We start from the raw sequence: 18,932 nt of genomic DNA on the forward strand, positions 1-18,932 counted from the left end.
GCTAAAAGTTTGTTTTCTAAATTGTTTCTTACATTTTTCATATGTATATATATGTATGTGTGTGTGTGTGTGTGCGTGTGTGTGTGTGTGTGTGTGTGTATATATATATATGTATATTATCCCTGGGGATAGGGGTGAAAGAATACTTCCCACGTATTCCTCGCGTGTCGTAGAAAGCGACTAGAGGGGACGGGAGCGGGGGGCCGGAAATCCTCCCCTCCTTGTATTAACTTTCTAAAATGGGAAACAGAAGAAGGAGTCACGCGGGGAGTGCTCATCCTCCTCGAAGGCTCAGAGTGGGGTGCCTAAATGTGTGTGGATGTAACCAAGATGTGAAAAAAGGAGAGATAGGTAGTATGTTTGAGGAAAGGAACCTGGATGTTTTGGCTCTGAGTGAAACGAAGCTCAAGGGTAAAGGGGAAGAGTGGTTTGGAAATGTCTGGGGAGTGAAGTCAGGGGTTAGTGAGAGGACAAGAGCAAGGGAAGGAGTAGCAATACTCCTGAAACAGGAGTTGTGGGAGTATGTGATAGAATGTAAGAAAGTAAATTCTTGATTAATATGGGTAAAATTGAAAGTTGATGGAGAGAGGTGGGTGATTATTGGTGCATATGCACCTGGGCATGAGAAGAAAGATCATGAGAGGCAAGTGTTTTGGGAGCAGCTAAATGAGTGTGTTAGCGGTTTTGATGCACGAGACCGGGTTATAGTGATGGGTGATTTGAATGCAAAGGTGAGTAATGTGGCAGTTGAGGGAATAATTGGTATGCATGGGGTGTTCAGTGTTGTAAATGGAAATGGTGAAGAGCTTGTAGATTTATGTGCTGAAAAAGGACTGATGATTGGGAATACCTGGTTTAAAAAGCGAGATATACATAAGTATACTTATGTAAGTAGGAGAGATGGCCAGAGAGCGTTATTGGATTACATGTTAATGGACAGGCGTGCGAAAGAGAGACTTTTGGATGTCAATGTGCTGAGAGGTGCAACTGGAGGGATGTCTGATCATTATCTTGTGGAGGCTAAGGTGAAGATTAGTATGGGTTTTCAGAAAAGAAGAGTGAGTGTTGGGGTGAAGAAGGTGGTGAGAGTAAGTGAGCTTGGGAAGGAGACCTGTGTGAAGAAGTATCAGGAGAGACTGTGTACAGAATGGAAAAAGGTGAGAACAATGGAAGTAAGGGGAGTGGGGGAGGAATGGGATGTATTTAGGGAATCAGTGATGAATTGCGCAAAAGATGCTTGTGGCATGAGAAGAGTGGGAGGTGGGCTGTTTAGAAAGGGTAGTGAGTGGTGGGATGAAGAAGTAAGAGTATTAGTGAAAGAGAAGAGAGAGGCATTTGGACGATTTTTGCAAGGAAAAAATGCAATTGAGTGGGAGAAGTATAAAAGAAAGAGACAGGAGGTCAAGAGAAAGGTGCAAGAGGTGAAAAAAAGGGCAAATGAGAGTTGGGGTGAGAGACTATCAGTAAATTTTAGGGAGAATAAAAAGATGTTCTGGAAGGAGGTAAATAGGGTGCGTAAGACAAGGGAGCAAATGGGAACTTCAGTGAAGGGCGTAAATGGGGAGGTGATAACAAGTAGTGGTGATGTGAGAAGGAGATGGAATGAGTATTTTGAAGGTTTGTTGAATGTGTCTGATGACAGAGTGGCAGATATAGGGTGTTTGGGTCGAGGTGGTGTGCAAAGTGAGAGGGTTAGGGAAAATGATTTGGTAAACAGAGAAGAGGTAGTAAAAGCTTTGCGGAAGATGAAAGCCGGCAAGGCAGCAGGTTTGGATGGTATTGCAGTGGAATTTATTAAAAAAGGGGGTGACTGTATTGTTGACTGGTTGGTAAGGTTATTTAATGTATGTATGACTCATGGTGAGGTGCCTGAGGATTGGCGGAATGCGTGCATAGTGCCATTGTACAAAGGCAAAGGGGATAAGAGTGAGTGCTCAAATTACAGAGGTATAAGTTTGTTGAGTATTCCTGGTAAATTATATGGGAGGGTATTGATTGAGAGGGTGAAGGCATGTACAGAGCATCAGATTGGGGAAGAGCAGTGTGGTTTCAGAAGTGGTAGAGGATGTGTGGATCAGGTGTTTGCTTTGAAGAATGTATGTGAGAAATACTTAGAAAAGCAAATGGATTTGTATGTAGCATTTATGGATCTGGAGAAGGCATATGATAGAGTTGATAGAGATGCTCTGTGGAAGGTATTAAGAATATATGGTGTGGGAGGCAAGTTGTTAGAAGCAGTGAAAAGTTTTTATCGAGGATGTAAGGCATGTGTACGTGTAGGAAGAGAGGAAAGTGATTGGTTCTCAGTGAATGTAGGTTTGCGGCAGGGGTGTGTGATGTCTCCATGGTTGTTTAATTTGTTTATGGATGGGGTTGTTAGGGAGGTAAATGCAAGAGTCCTGGAAAGAGGGGCAAGTATGAAGTCTGTTGGGGATGAGAGAGCTTGGGAAGTGAGTCAGTTGTTGTTCGCTGATGATACAGCGCTGGTGGCTGATTCATGTGAAAAACTGCAGAAGCTGGTGACTGAGTTTGGTAAAGTGTGTGGAAGAAGAAAGTTAAGAGTAAATGTGAATAAGAGCAAGGTTATTAGGTACAGTAGGGTTGAGGGTCAAGTCAATTGGGAGGTGAGTTTGAATGGAGAAAAACTGGAGGAAGTGAAGTGTTTTAGATATCTGGGAGTGGATCTGTCAGCGGATGGAACCATGGAAGCGGAAGTGGATCATAGGGTGGGGGAGGGGGCGAAAATTTTGGGAGCCTTGAAAAATGTGTGGAAGTCGAGAACATTATCTCGGAAAGCAAAAATGGGTATGTTTGAAGGAATAGTGGTTCCAACAATGCTGTATGGTTGCGAGGCGTGGGCTATGGATAGAGTTGTGCGCAGGAGGATGGATGTGCTGGAAATGAGATGTTTGAGGACAATGTGTGGTGTGAGGTGGTTTGATCGAGTAAGTAACGTAAGGGTAAGAGAGATGTGTGGAAATAAAAAGAGCGTGGTTGAGAGAGCAGAAGAGGGTGTTTTGAAATGGTTTGGGCACATGGAGAGAATGAGTGAGGAAAGATTGACCAAGAGGATATACGTGTCGGAGGTGGAGGGAACGAGGAGAAGAGGGAGACCAAATTGGAGGTGGAAAGATGGAGTGAAAAAGATTTTGTGTGATCGGGGCCTGAACATGCAGGAGGGTGAAAGGAGGGCAAGGAATAGAGTGAATTGGAGCGATGTGGTATACAGGGGTTGACGTGCTGTCAGTGGATTGAATCAAGGCATGTGAAGCATCTGGGGTAAACCATGGAAAGCTGTGTAGGTATGTATATTTGCGTGTGTGGACGTGTGTATGTACATGTGTATGGGGGGGGGGGTTGGGCCATTTCTTTCGTCTGTTTCCTTGCGCTACCTCGCAAATGCGGGAGACAGCGACAAAGTATAAAAAAAAAAAAAAAAAAAAAATATATATATATATATATATATATATATATATATCTTTCTTTCTTTCAAACTATTCGCCATTTCCCGCATTAGCGAGGTAGCGTTAAGAACAGAGGACTGGGCCTTTGAGGGAATACCCTCACCTGGCCCAATTCTCTGTTCCTTCTTTTGGAAAATTAAAAAAAAACCGAGAGGGGAGGATTTCCAGCCCCCCGCTCCCTCCCCTTTTAGTCGCCTTCTACGACACGCAGGGAATACGTGGGAAGTACTCTTAATCCCCTATCCCCAGGGATAATATATATATATATATATATATATATATATATATATATATATATCTTTCTTTCTTTCAAACTTTTCGCCATTTCCCGCATTAGCGAGGTAGCGTTAAGAACAGAGGAGTGGGCCTTTGAGGGAATACCCTCACCTGGCCCAATTCTCTGTTCCTTCTTTTGGAAAATTAAAAAAAAACGAGAGGGGAGGATTTCCAGCCCCCCCGCTCCCATATATTCATTTGCAAATATAATAATCGAAAGGTAACGAATATTAAGTTACCATAAATAATAAGAAATCAAAAAGAATAAGGATCTTCATCTGACTTGTCCCTGTTCGTTCTCATGGGATGTAATAAAGGTTGGGAATATTTCCAGTCTCCCACTCCCGCCCAACGTATCTACTTTCTTTGACATGTAGGAGGTATGTGTGCAGCATTCTTTCTCCCCTGAATCCAGAGATAGTACTTACATTTATCTGTATATATATTTACATCAGAATTACTCCCAGAAAAATGGTAGTCTCTGGAATAAGCACCTATAGTGATCAAGAGACACTTAGTATTGGAAGTTGTTCAAAGTAAGCCTAGCCAATGCTAGTGTTCATGCAATAACTTCCAGCACTTGCTATGCAAATCATAGTATGGCGATTCCCAGCATAAGGGTTAGAACATACATTAAAACAAACATTATCATAGTTATCATGAGAAAGATTAGATGCATGAGAAAAGCAGGACAAAGTATGAACATTTCACAGATATATCTATGTAATGTTAATCATAAAATCTAGTTGCTGTTAGTTGCTGTATGAAAATAATGCTTAAGAACTCATAAATTGTGAAGATGTAAAAGAATGATTCACTTTCCCAGAAGTAGTAAAAATTACAAACATTTTCATCTCTAGTTAAAGAAAAAAAATTAATGAGCTTGTTCTAAGCCTTTGATAAATGCATGGAACTAATGTAGTAAAAAATGAAAATGATTAAGACAAACCAAGAGGAAAGAACAATAATGCAAAATGTAAACCGATGTAAATGGGGTGGGATTGAAATGTTGAAAGCTACGGCCCTGCATTTACTCATATATATACTTTGTAAATTATTACTTCTAGCAATGAACATGGAGTGAGAACCTAAGGCATTTACAAGGTATGACTGTACAACATGGACAGATTTATCTACTTACTGAGATATCACTGAAACCTTATATCTACTAAATCTGCAATACTATTAATCACATCCACTATTCATTTTCATATTATATGATGAATGATACTGTCCATCAAAAAATTTATCATTTTAACAAATATACAAAATTAAAAATAAAATTCAAATATAATGTGGTAAATCCAGCCATACTTAAATACTGATGTAATCATAAATTGATGATTTGTATAAATTTCAGGGATACAAAATACTGTTGGAACATACGTAGGAAGTATCATAATACTGTATTTTATTAATGATATACTGCATTGGTATTTGGTTTTTATACTCTTCATGTACTGTATCAATGGAGACAATGATGCAGTATGTAACTGGTATATTTTGATACTTTATAAAACTTACAATAATAATATCAATGATAATTGATAGAATTATTGGTTATCTTTACTATTATTACCATGATTATCATCACTAATGTATCAAAATCAACACCACTTTTCTTTAGTCAAATTGATATTAGACATTCCACTCTTCCTTCCTTTCATAAAACAAATAATACTGGATGTCTTTGCTTATGATGTGTATTCTGTCTGGGTATCTGTTTCTCCTTACAAATTATTCCAAAATATATATATATATATATATATATATATATATTTTTTTTTTTTTTTTTTTTTTTCTTTTTTATACTTTGTCGCTGTCTCCCGCGTTTGCGAGGTAGCGCAAGGAAACAGACGAAAGAAATGGCCCAACCCCCCCCCCCATACACATGTACATACACACGTCCACACACGCAAATATACATACCTACACAGCTTTCCATGGTTTACCCCAGACGCTTCACATGCCCTGATTCAATCCACTGACAGCACGTCAAACCCTGTATACCACATCGCTCCAATTCACTCTATTCCTTGCCCTCCTTTCACCCTCCTGCATGTTCAGGCCCCGATCACACAAAATCCTTTTCACTCCATCTTTCCACCTCCAATTTGGTCTCCCTCTTCTCCTCGTTCCCTCCACCTCCGACACATATATCCTCTTGGTCAATCTTTCCTCACTCATTCTCTCCATGTGCCCAAACCATTTCAAAACACCCTCTTCTGCTCTCTCAACCACGCTCTTTTTATTTCCACACATCTCTCTTACCCTTACGTTACTTACTCGATCAAACCACCTCACACCACACATTGTCCTCAAACATCTCATTTCCAGCACATCCATCCTCCTGCGCACAACTCTATCCATAGCCCACGCCTCGCAACCATACAACATTGTTGGAACCACTATTCCTTCAAACAAACCCATTTTTGCTTTCCGAGATAATGTTCTCGACTTCCACACATTTTTCAAGGCTCCCAAAATATATATATATATATATATACCTTTTTTTTTTTTGCCGCCGTCTCCCGCGCCTGCGAGGCAGCGCAAGGAAACAGACGAAAGAAATGGCCCAACCCACCCCCATACACATGCATATACACACGTCCACACACGCAAATATACATACCTACACAGCTTTCCATGGTTTACCCCAGATGCTTCACATGCCCTGATTCAATCCACTGACAGCACGTCAACCCCGGTATACCACATCGATCCAATTCACTCTATTCCTTGCCCTCCTTTCACCCTCCTGCATGTTCAGGCCCCGATCACACAAAATCTTTTTCACTCCATCTTTCCACCTCCAATTTGGTCTCCCACTTCTCCTCGTTCCCTCCACCTCCGACACATATATCCTCTTGGTCAATCTTTCATTACTCATTCTCTCCATGTGCCCAAACCATTTCAAAACACCCTCTTCTGCTATCTCAACCACGCTCTTTTTATTTCCACACATCTCTCTTACCTTTACGTTACTTACTCGATCAAACCACCTCACACCACACATTGTCCTCAAACATCTCATTTCCAGCACATCCATCCTCCTGCGCACAACTCTATCCATAGCCCATGCCTCGCAACCATACAACATTGTTGGAACCACTATTCCTTCAAACATACCCATTTTTGCTTTCCGAGATAATGTTCTCGACTTCCACACATTCTTCAAGCCTCCCAGGATTTTTGCCTCCTCCCCCACCCTATGATCCACTTCCGCTTCCATGGTTCCATCCGCTGCCAGATCCACTCCCAGATATCTAAAACACTTTACTTCCTCCAGTTTTTCTCCATTCAAACTTACCTCCCAATTGACTTGACCCTCAACCCTACTGTGCCTAATAACCTTGCTCTTATTCACATTTACTCTTAACTTTCTTCTTTCACACACTTTACCAAACTCATTCACCAGCTTCTGCAGTTTCTCACATGAATCAGCCACCAGCGCTGTATCATCAGCGAACAACAACTGACTCACTTCCCAAGCTCTCCCACCCACAACAGACTTCATACTTGCCCCTCTTTCCAAAACTCTTGCATTCACCTCCCTAACAACCCCATCCATAAACAAATTAAACAACCATGGAGACATCACACACCCCTGCCGCAAACCTACATTCACTGAGAACCAATCACTTTCCTCTCTTCCTACACTTACACATGCCTTACATCCTCGATAAAAACTTTTCACTGCTTCTAACAACTTGCCTCCCACACCATATATTCTTAATACCTTCCACAGAGCATCTCTATCAACTCTATCATATGCCTTCTCCAGATCCATAGATGCTACATACAAATCCATTTGCTTTTCTAAGTATTTCTCACATACATTCTTCAAAGCAAACACCTGATCCACACATCCTCTACCACTTCTGAAACCACACTGCTCTTCCCCAATCTGATGCTCTGTACATGCCTTCATCCTCTCAATCAATACCCTCCCATATAATTTACCAGGAATACTCAACAAACTTATACCTCTGTAATTTGAGCACTCACTCTTATCCCCTTTGCCTTTGTACAATGTTACTGTGCACGCATTCCGCCAATCCTCAGGCACCTCACCATGAGTCATACATACATTAAATAACCTTACCAACCAGTCAATAATACAGTCACCCCCTTTTTTAATAAATTCCACTGCAATACCATCCAAACCTGCTGCCTTGCCGGCTTTCATCTTCCGCAAAGCTTTTACTACCTCTTCTCTGTTTACCAAATCATTTTCCCTAACCCTCTCACTTTGCACACCACCTCGACCAAAACACCCTATATCTGCCACTCTATCATGAAACACATTCAACAAACCTTCAAAACACTCACTCCATCTCCTTCTCACATCACCACTACTTGTTATCACCTCCCCATTTGTGCCCTTCACTGAAATTCCCATTTGCTCCCCTGTCTTACGCACTTTATTTACCTCCTTCCAGAACATCTTTTTATTCTCCCTAAAATTTAATGATACTCTCTCACCCCAACTCTCATTTGCCCTCTTTTTCACCTCTTGCAACTTTCTCTTGACCTCCTGTCTCTTTCTTTTAAACATCTCCCACTCAATTGCATTTTTTCCCTGCAAAAATCGTCCAAATGCCTCTCTCTTCTCTTTCACTAATAATCTTACTTCTTCATCCCACCACTCACTACCCTTTCTAATCAACCCACCTCCCACTCTTCTCATGCCACAAGCATCTTTTGTGCAATCCATCACTGATTCCTTAAATACATCCAATTCCTCCCCCACTCCCCTTACTTCCATTGTTCTCACCTTTTTCCATTCTGTACTCAGTCTCTCCTGGTACTTCCTCACAGAAGTCTCCTTCCCAAGCTCACTTACTCTCACCACCCTCTTCACCCCAACATTCACTATTGTTTTCTGAAAACCCATACAAATCTTCACCTTAGCCTCCACAAGATAATGATCAGACATCCCTCCAGTTGCACCTCTCAGCACATTAACATCCAAAAGTCTCTCTCGCGCGCCTGTCAATTAACACGTAATCCAATAACGCTCTCTGGCCATCTCTCCTACTTAAATACGTATACTTATGTATATCTTGCTTTTTAAACCAGGTATTCCCAATCACCAGTCCTTTTTCAGCATATAAATGTACAAGCTCTTCACCATTTCCATTTACAACACTGAACACCCCATGTATGCCAATTATTCCCTCAACTGCCACATTACTCACCTTTGCATTCAAATCACCCCTCACTATAACCGGGCCGCGTGCATCAAAACCACTAACACACTCATTCAGCTGCTCCCAAAACACTAGCCTCTCATATATACGTGTGTGTGTGTGTGTGTGTGTGAGCGTGTGTTGACCCTCCTCCTCACAGCTCTATCCGTAGCCCACATCTCTCAACCATATAGCATTGTTGGAACCACTATTCCTTCAAATATACCCATTTAGCTTTCCGAGATAATGTTCTCGACTTCCACACATTCTTCAACGCTCCCAGAACTTTCAGCCCCTCCCCCACCCTATGATTCATTTCCACTTCCATGGTTCCATCCGCTGCCAAATCCACTCCCAGATATCTAAAACACTTCACTTCCTTCAGTTTTCTTCATTCAAACTTATCTCCCAATTGACTTGTCCCTCTACCCTACTGTACTTAATAACCTTGCTGTTATTCACATTTACTCTCAGCTTTCTTCTTTCACACACTTTACCAAACTCAGTCACCAGCTTCTGCAGTTTCTCACATGAATCAGCCACCAGCGTTCTATCATCAGCGAACAACACCTGACTCACTTCCCAAGCTCTTTCATCTACAACAGACTGCATACTTGCCCCTTTTTCCAAAACTCTTGCATTCACCTCCCTAACAACCCCATCCATAAACAAATTAAACAACCATGGAGACATCACACACCCCTGCTGCTCACCAGCATTCACTAAGAACTAATCACTTTCCTCTCTTCCTTCACGTACACAAGCCTTACATCCTCGATAGAAACCTTTCTCTGCTTGTGTGTGCGTATGTGGGCATTTATGTATATACCTGTGTATGTAGGTGTGTTGGGCCATACCTTGTCTGTTTCCTTGTGCTACCTCACTGATGCGGGAGACAGAGGTTAAATATAATGATGATAATAAATACACATGTTATGGTTTAGTACTTTATATTTCAGGATTTTTTTCTCTTAAAGATTTAGAAATACTCATGAGAGAACAATCATCAGGTTATACGCATGCTGCCAGGGGGTTTAGATGTTATTGGAGTGTATGTGGTGACACCTCAAGCAGAGTTTAATTCTTCAGTAAGCCAGTCTAAGCTCCGTTCTGTCCTAGCCGTGGCTCACAAGACAGCATCTAAACTTCTGTTAGACACAGCAGAAGTTAGAACAGAGAAGATTATTCTCCATGTGTGCACACAAACATTCAAGTAAGTTTTTTTTTATATTACTGAATATTTGTAACATATCTGCTTAAAACTGAGCAGATGTCTTTTGATTGATTGATTGATTTATATTTGCCACAGGACCCTTCTCGTGCAAGGGTCCTATTTATACTCCAGGTGCACTTGCAGCTTTTTGAATGGCTAACCTGCTTCCATTAGCAAGGAAATTATGGACTCCTTTGGAGTGAGAAGCTCTTTGATGAGCCAGTATTCCCTTTCTTTAACAGACAGTGATAAAACCTCATTGAAGATGACTTTTCACTCATGGTGTAGATACAGGCAAGCAGAGTCCTGTAACATATGTTTTCTGATTTATATAAATAATCATGCAGTAGATTTAGTTTAGGAGTATTCCCTTTTTTATGATTAGAATGAAATACCATAATATTCTCTTTTAGGATTATGTGCAAAATTGTGGATGTAGCTCCAAGTGCTCCCAGTCTGCAGTCTAATGCAGAACTCAAATTCCAGCGGGGAGGTATAAAATGGCAACAGCTAAGTTACTCTTACAACATTAACCTTAACTTCTGGCTTCCAAAGGACAAGTCGTCTCAGTCTTTATATAAGACAATAATTGTAAGGCCATACATATTTTAAATCATAAGATTACTTTTCCTCTCAGTTTATACCTGTGAGTGTAGATGAGACAGTTTAGAGCAGACTTTTGATAATAAGCTTAAATTGAAAGTATGATTTGCCTAACATAGAATTAATATTTAAGGAAATGCATGCTGATATTTATTCACTAGAGTGCACAAAAGCACAGATGATCCAAAACTCTCATTTATCTGTCTTTTCTCTATCTAGGAAACTTAATATTGTCATTTTTACCAGTGGAACATTGTCTCGGGGGGGGGTGGAAATCCTCCTCTCTCTCATTTTTGATTTTCCAAAAGAAGGAACATAGAAGGGGCGGAGTGAGGATATTCCCTCAAAGGCTCAGTCCTCTGTTCTCAACGCTACCTCGCTAATGCGGGAAATGGCGAACAGTATGAAAAGAAAAAAAAATGTAGTAATATATATCCCTGGGGATAGGGGAGAAAGAATGCTTCCCACGTATTCCCTGCGTGTCGTAGAAGGTGACTAAAAGGGGAGGGAGCGGGTGGCTGTAAATCCTCCCTTCTTTTTTTTTAGTTTTCCAAAAGAAGGAACAAAGAAGGCCAGGTGAGGATATTCCCTCAAAGGCCCAGTCCTTTGTTGTTAACGCTACCTCACTGACGCAGGAAATGGCGAATAGTATGAAAGAAAAAAATATATGAATGGAGTGGTTAGGGAGTTGAATGCAAGTGTTTTGGAGAGAAGGGCAAGTATGTAGTCTGTTTGGGTTGAGAGGGCCTGGGAAATGAGTCAGTTGCTATTTGCTGATGATACAGCACTGGTGGCTGATTCAAAAGAGAAACTGCAGAAGGTGGTGACTAAGTTTGGGAAAAGTATGTGAAAAGTGAAAGTTGAGAGTAAATGTGAATAAGAGCAAGGGTTGAGAAACAAGTTAATTGGGATGTAAGTTTGAAGGGAGAAAAATTGGAGGAAAAGAAGTGTTTTAGATATCTGGGAGTGGACTTATTAGCGAATGGAACCTTGGAAGAGGAAATGAGTCACAGGGTGGGGGAGGGGGTGAAGGTTCTGGGAGCAATGAAGAATGTGTGGAAAGAGAGAACATTGTCTCAAGAGAGCAAAAATGGGTATGTTTGAAGGAATAGTAGCTCGAACAATGTTATATGGTTGCGAGGCATGGGCTATAGATAGGGTTGTACAGAGGAGGGTGGATGTGTTGGAAATGAAATGTATGAGGACAATATGTGGTGTGAGGTGGTTTGATCGAGTAAGTAATGTAAGGGTAAGAGAGATGTGTGGAAATTAAAAATGTGTGGTTGAGAGAGCAGAAGAGGGTGTGTTGAAATGGTTTGGGCATATGGAGAGAATGAGTGAGGAAAGGTTGACAAAGAGGATGTATTTTTCAGAGGTGGAGGAACAAGAAGTGGGAAACCATGTTGGAGGTGGAAGGATGGAGTGAAAACGATTTTGAGTGATTGGGGCCTGAACATACAAGAGGGTGAGAGGTGTGCAAGGAATAGAGTGAATTGGAACAATGTGGTATACCTGGGTCGACGTACTGTCACTGGGCTGAACCAGGGCATGTGAAATGTCTAGGGTAAACCATGGAAAGGTCTGTGGGGCCTGGATATGGATAGGGAGCTGTGGTTTCAGTGTATTACACATGACAGCTAGAGACTGAGTGTGAACAAATGTGGCCATTTTTGTCTGTTTTCATTGTGCTACCCTACTGAAGCAGGGGGTAGTGATACTGTTTCCTGTAGGATGGGGTAATGCCAGGAATGAATGAAGGCAAGAAAGTGTGTATGTGTATATATATACATGTATATATGTTGATATGTATATCTATGTATATGTGCGTGTATGGGCGTTTATGTATATATATATGTGTGTATATGGGTGGATGGACTGTTCTTCATGTGTTTCCTGGTGCTGCCTCACTGACGTGGGAACAGTGATTAAGTTTGATAATGATATAGTAATAATAATGATAATGATATCCCTGGGGATAGGGGAGAAAGAATACTTGCCATGCATTCCTCACGTGTCGTAGAAGGCGATTAAGGGGACAGGAGCGAGGGGCTGGAAACCCTCCCCTCCTTGTATTTTAACTTTCTGAAGGGGGAAACAGAAGAAGAAGTCACGCGGGGAGTGCTCATCCTCCTCGAAGGCTCAGATTGCGGTGTCTAAATGTGTGTGGATGTAACTAAGATGAGAAAAAAGAAGAGATAGATTGTATGTTTGAGGAAAGGAACCTGGATGTTTTGGCTCTGAGTGAAACGAAGCTCAAGGGTAAAGGAGAAGAGTGGTTTGGGAATGTCTTGGGAGTAAAGTCAGGGGTTAGTGAGAGGACAAGAGCAAGGGAAGGAGTAGCACTACTCCTGAAACAGGAGTGGTGGGAGTATGTGATAGAGTGTAAGAAAGTAAACTCTTGATTGATATGGGTAAAACTGAAAGTGGATGGAGAGAGATGGGTGATTATTGGTGCATATGCACCTGGGCATGAGAAGAAAGATCATGAGAGGCAAGTGTTTTGGGAGCAGCTGAGTGACTGTGTTAGTAGTTTTGATTGATGCATGAGACCGAGTTATAGTGATGGGTGATTTGAATGCAAAGGTGAGTAATGTGGCAGTTGAGGGAATAATTGGTGTACATGGGGTGTTCAGTGTTGTAAATGGAAATGGTGAGGAGCTTGTAGATTTATGTGCTGAAAAAGGACTGGTGATTGGGAATACCTGGTTTAAAAAGAGAGATATACATAAGTATACGTATGTAAGCATTATTGGATTACGTGTTAATTGATAGGCACAAAATAAAATAATAAATAAGATAAATAATATGACAATAATATTTATTTATTATTATATATATTTTTTTATAATAATATATATAATATTTATTATATACTTATTTAATTTGCTTTGTCGCTGTCTCCCGCGTTAGCGAGGTAGCGCAAGGAAACAGACGAAAGAATGGCCCAACCCACCCACTTACACATGTATATACATACACATCCACACAAGCACATATACATACCTATACATCTCAATGTATACATATATATACACACACAGACATATACATATATACACATGTACATAATTTATACTGTCTGCCTTTATTCATTCCCATCGCCACCTTGCTACACATGAATGACAACCCCTTCCCCCCTCATGTGCGCGAGGTAGCGCTAGCAAAAGACAACAAAGGCTACATTTGTTCATACTCAGTCTCTAGCTGTCATGTAATAATGCACCAAAACCACAGTTCCCTTTCCACATCCAGGCCCCCTCAGAACTTTCCATTACCCCAGACACTTCACATGCCCTGGTTTAATCCATTGACAGCACATTGGCCCCAGTATACCACATCATTCCAATTCACTCTATTCCTTGCACGCGTTTCACCCTCCTGCATGTTCAAGTCCTAATCACTCAAAATCTTTTTCATTTCATCTTTCCACCTTCAGTTTGGTCTCCCACTTCTCCTCGTTCCCTCCACCTCTGGCACATATATCCTCTTGGTCAATCTTTCCTCACTCATTCTCTCCATGTGACCAAACCATTTCAAAACACCCTCATCTGCTCTCTCAACCACACTCTTTATTACCACTCATCTCTCTTACCCTATAATTACTTACTCGATCAAACCACCTCACACCACATATTGTCCTCAAACATCTCATTTCCAGCACATCCACCCTCCTCCGCACAACTCTAGTCATAGCCAACGCCTCACAACCATATAACATTGTTAGAACCACTATTCTTTCAAACATACCCATTTTTGCTTTCCGGGAGTGTGTTCTCGACTTCCACACATTCTTCAACGCCCCCAGAACTTTCGCCCCCTCCCCCACCCTATGATTCACTTCCACTTCCATGGTTCTATCCGCTGCCAAATCCACTCCCAGATATCTGAAACACTTCACTTCCTCCAGTTTTTCTCCATTCAAACTTTCCTCCCAGTTGACTTGTCCCTCAACCCTACTGTACCAAATAACCTTGCTCTTATTCACATTTACTCTCAGCTTTCTTCTTTCACACACTTTACCAAACTCAGTCACCAGCCTCTGCAGTTTCTCACACGAATCAGCCACCAGCGCTGTATCATCAGCGAACAACAACTGACTCACTTCCCAAGCTCTCTCATCCACAACAAACTGCATACTTGCTCCTCTTTCCAAAACTCTTGCATTCACCTCCCTAACAACGCCATCCATAAACAAATTAAACAACCATGGAGACATCACGAACCCCTGCCACAAACCTACATTCACTGAGAACCAATCACTTTCCTCTCTTCCTACACATACACATGCCTTACATCCTTGATAATAAAAGCTTTTCACTGCTTCTAACAACTTGCCTCCCGCACCATATATTCTTAATACCTTCCAAAGAGCATCTCTATCAACTCTATCATATGCCTTCTCCAGATCCATGAATGATACATACAAATCCATTTGCTTTTCTAAGTATTTCTCACATACATTCCTCAAAGCAAACACCTGATCCACACATCCTCTACCACTTCTGAAACCACACTGCTCTTCCCCAATCTGATGCTCTGTATATGCCTTCACCCTCTCAATCAATACCCTCCCATATAATTTCCCAGGAATACTCAACAAACTTATACCTCTGTAATTTGAGCACTCACTTTTATCCCCTTTGCCTTTGTACAATGGCACTATGCAAGCATTCCGCCAATCCTCAGGCACCTCACCATGAGACATACATACATTAAATAACCTTACCAACCAGTCAACAATACAGTCACCCCCTTTTTTAATAGATTCCACTGCAATACCATCCAAACCCACTGCCTTGCCGGCTTTCATCTTCTGCAGAGCTTTTACTATCTCTTCTCTGTTTACCAAATCATTTTCCGTAACCCTCTCACTTTGCACACCACCTTGATCAAAACACCCTATACCTGCCACTCTGTCATCAAACACATTCAACAAACCTTCAAAATACTCACTCCACCTCCTCACATCACCACTACTTGTTATCACCTCCCCATTTACCCCCTTCACTGAAGTTCCCATTCGTTCCCTTTTTTTACGCACTTTATTTACCTTCTTCCAAAACATCTTTTTATTCTCCCTAAAATTTAATGATACTCTCTCACCCCAACTCTCATTTGCCCTCTATTTCACCTCTTGCACCTTTCTCTTGACCTCCTGCCTCTTTCTTTTATACATCTCCCTCTCATTTGCATTATTTCCCTGCAAAAATCATCCAAATGCCTCTCTCTTCTCGTTCACTAATGATATTACTTCTTCATCCCACCACTCACTACCCTTTCTAACCTGCCCCCCTCCCACGCTTCTCATGTCACAAGCATCTTTTGCGCAAGCCATCACTGCTTCCCTAAATACATCCCATTCCTCCCCCACTCCCCTTACCTCCTTTGTTCTCACCTTTTTCCATTCTGTATTCAGTCTCTCCTGGTACTTCCTCACACAAGTCTCCTTCCCAAGCTCACTTACTCTCACCACGCTTTTCACCCCAACATTCTCTCTTCTTTTCTGAAAACCTCTACAAATCTTCACCTTCGCCTCCACAAGATAATGATCAGACATCCCTCCAGTTGCACCTCTCAGCACATTAACATCCAAAAGTCTCTCTTTCGCGCGCCTGTCAATTAACACATAATCCAATAATGCTCTCTGGCCATCTCTCCTACTTACATAAGTATACTTATGTATATCTCTCTTTTTAAACCAGGTATCCCCAATCACCAGGTCTTTTTCAGCACATAAATCTACAAGCTCTTCACCATTTCCATTTACAACACTGAACACCCCATGTATACCAATTATTCCCTCAACTGCCACATTACTCACCTTTGCATTCAAATCACCCATCACTATAACCCGGTCTTGTGCATCAAAACTACTAACACAGTCACTCAGCTGCTCCCAAAACATTTGCCTCTCATGATCTTTCTTCTCATACCCAGGTGCATATGCACCAATAATCATCCATCTCTCTCCATTCACTTTCAGTTTTACCCACATCAATCTGGAGTTTACTTTCTTACACTCTATCACATACTCCCACCACTCCTGTTTCAGGAGTACGAGCTACTCCTTCCCTTGCTCTTGTCCTCTCAGTAACTCCTGACTTTACTCCCAAGACATTCCCAAACCATTCTTCCCCTTTACCCTTAAGCTTCATTTCACTCAGAGCCAAAACATGCAGGTTCCTTTCCTCAAACATACTATCTATCTCTCCTTTTTTCTCATCTTGGTTACATCCACCCACATTTAGACACACCAATCTGAGCCTTCGAGGAGGATGAGCACTTCCCGCGTGACTCCTTCTTCTGTTTCCCCTTTTAGAAAGTTAGAATACAAGGAGGGGAGGGTTTCCAGCCCCCTGCTCCCATTCCCTTTAGTTGCCTTCTACAACATGTGAGGAATGCGTGGAAAGTATTCTTTCTCCCCTATCCCCATAATAATGATAATGATAATAGTGTGTCAGAGGAAGACGGAACAAGGAGAAGCAGGAAAGCAAATTGGAGGTGGAAAGATGGAGTGAAAAGGATTTTGAGCGATTGGGGCCTGAACATACAGGATAAATTGGAATGATGTGGTATACCGGGGACGACGTGCTGTCAATGAATTGAACCAAGGTATGTGAAGCGTCTGGGGTAAACCATGGAAAGTTTTGCAGGGCCTGGATGTGGAAAGGGATCTGTGGTTTCGGTGTATTACACATGACAGCTAGAGACTGAGTGTGAACAAATTTGTCCTTTTTTGTCTTTTCCTAGTGCTGCCTTGTGGGGGTGGGGAGTGCTATTTTATATGTGGCGGGGTGGCAACGGGAATGGATGAAGGCAGCAAGTATGAATATGTATATGTGTATATGTATATGTCTGTGTATGTATATGTATGTATACATTGAAATGTATAGGTATGTATGTGTGCATGTGTGGGCGTCTATGAATATACATGTGTTTGTGGGTGGGTTGGGCCTTTCTTTCGTTTGTTTCCTTGCACTACCTCACTAACGCGGGAGATGGCAATTAAGTATAATAAAAAAGGGATTATGATAATGATGATGATAATAATGATAATAATAATAATGATAATGATAGTATACCTTCTCAGGACTTAATACTTGTTGTATGATTATATGTGAAGCATGTTTTCTCTTCATTAAGACTGAAACTTAGGGATATACTGCTCTTTCTGGGTGCCATTATATAATTGAACAAGATGGGTGTGACTCAGTTATACATTAAACCAGTTGTATATTGTCATGTTACCATGAACTGTATATGAATTTCTTTTACCATTGCAATTACACATCTGATCGTAGGAGTAAGCTCAGCATCAGGACATTGTACACATTATAATTATTAAGGTTTTGAATTTATGTTTACATAGAGCAGTTGAGGTTTAAGTTATCATAAGTGAAACTATAAAAGATTGGAAAAGAAATGCAAGTTAACCCATGGATGCATAACAGGGTCAAATTGACCCCAGTAACACCAAAACATTCATTATTTTTCATTTGGGTGCCTGAAACAGACTTGCACCTTGTGACTTTTCATAATTTGTCATTCTCTTTCAGTGAATGCCTTTGTAACTCTCAACAATTTTGATTTGGCATATTATGGAACAGTTTACCATCAATGCATGACTGGGGTCTAATTGACCCCAAATATGAGTAGTACAAAATATATGATTTTTTTAATTTTTTTTTTTTTTTTTTTTATACTTTGTCGCTGTCTCCCGCGTTTGCGAGGTAGCGCAAGGAAACAGACGAAAGAAATGGCCCAACCCCCCCCCATACACATGTACATACACACGTCCACACACGCAAATATACATACCTACACATCTTTCCATGGTTTACCCCGGACGCTTCACATGCCTTGATTCAATCCACTGACAGCACGTCAACCCCTGTATACCACATCGCTCCAATTCACTCTATTCCTTGCCCTCCTTTCACCCTCCTGCATGTTCAGGCCCCGATCACACAAAATCTTTTTCACTCCATCTTTCCACCTCCAATTTGGTCTCCCTCTTCTCCTCGTTCCCTCCACCTCCGACACATATATCCTCTTGGTCAATCTTTCCTCACTCATTCTCTCCATGTGCCCAAACCATTTCAAAACACCCTCTTCTGCTCTCTCAACCACGCTCTTTTTATTTCCACACATCTCTCTTACCCTTACGTTACTTACTCGATCAAA

At 41.3% G+C, this 18,932-nt stretch overlaps 1 protein-coding gene across 1 annotated transcript in view; it reads left to right on the forward strand.

Annotated features, from left to right (window-relative positions):
* Window positions 1-16,913, forward strand: part of LOC139753068 (protein odr-4 homolog) — a 31,863-nt gene extending 14,950 nt beyond the window's left edge. The window contains exons 3-4 of the mRNA XM_071669569.1: window positions 9,943-10,145; window positions 10,559-16,913. Of these exons, the coding sequence (XP_071525670.1) occupies window positions 9,943-10,145; window positions 10,559-10,757 (402 nt within the window). The 3' untranslated portion in view covers window positions 10,758-16,913. The remainder of the gene's footprint in view (window positions 1-9,942; window positions 10,146-10,558) is intronic.
* The last annotated feature ends 2,019 nt before the right edge of the window (window positions 16,914-18,932 follow it).

The sequence above is a fragment of the Panulirus ornatus genome, chromosome 1 (genome assembly GCF_036320965.1).
Source record: "Panulirus ornatus isolate Po-2019 chromosome 1, ASM3632096v1, whole genome shotgun sequence".
Classification (NCBI taxonomy): Eukaryota; Metazoa; Arthropoda; class Malacostraca; order Decapoda; family Palinuridae; genus Panulirus; species Panulirus ornatus.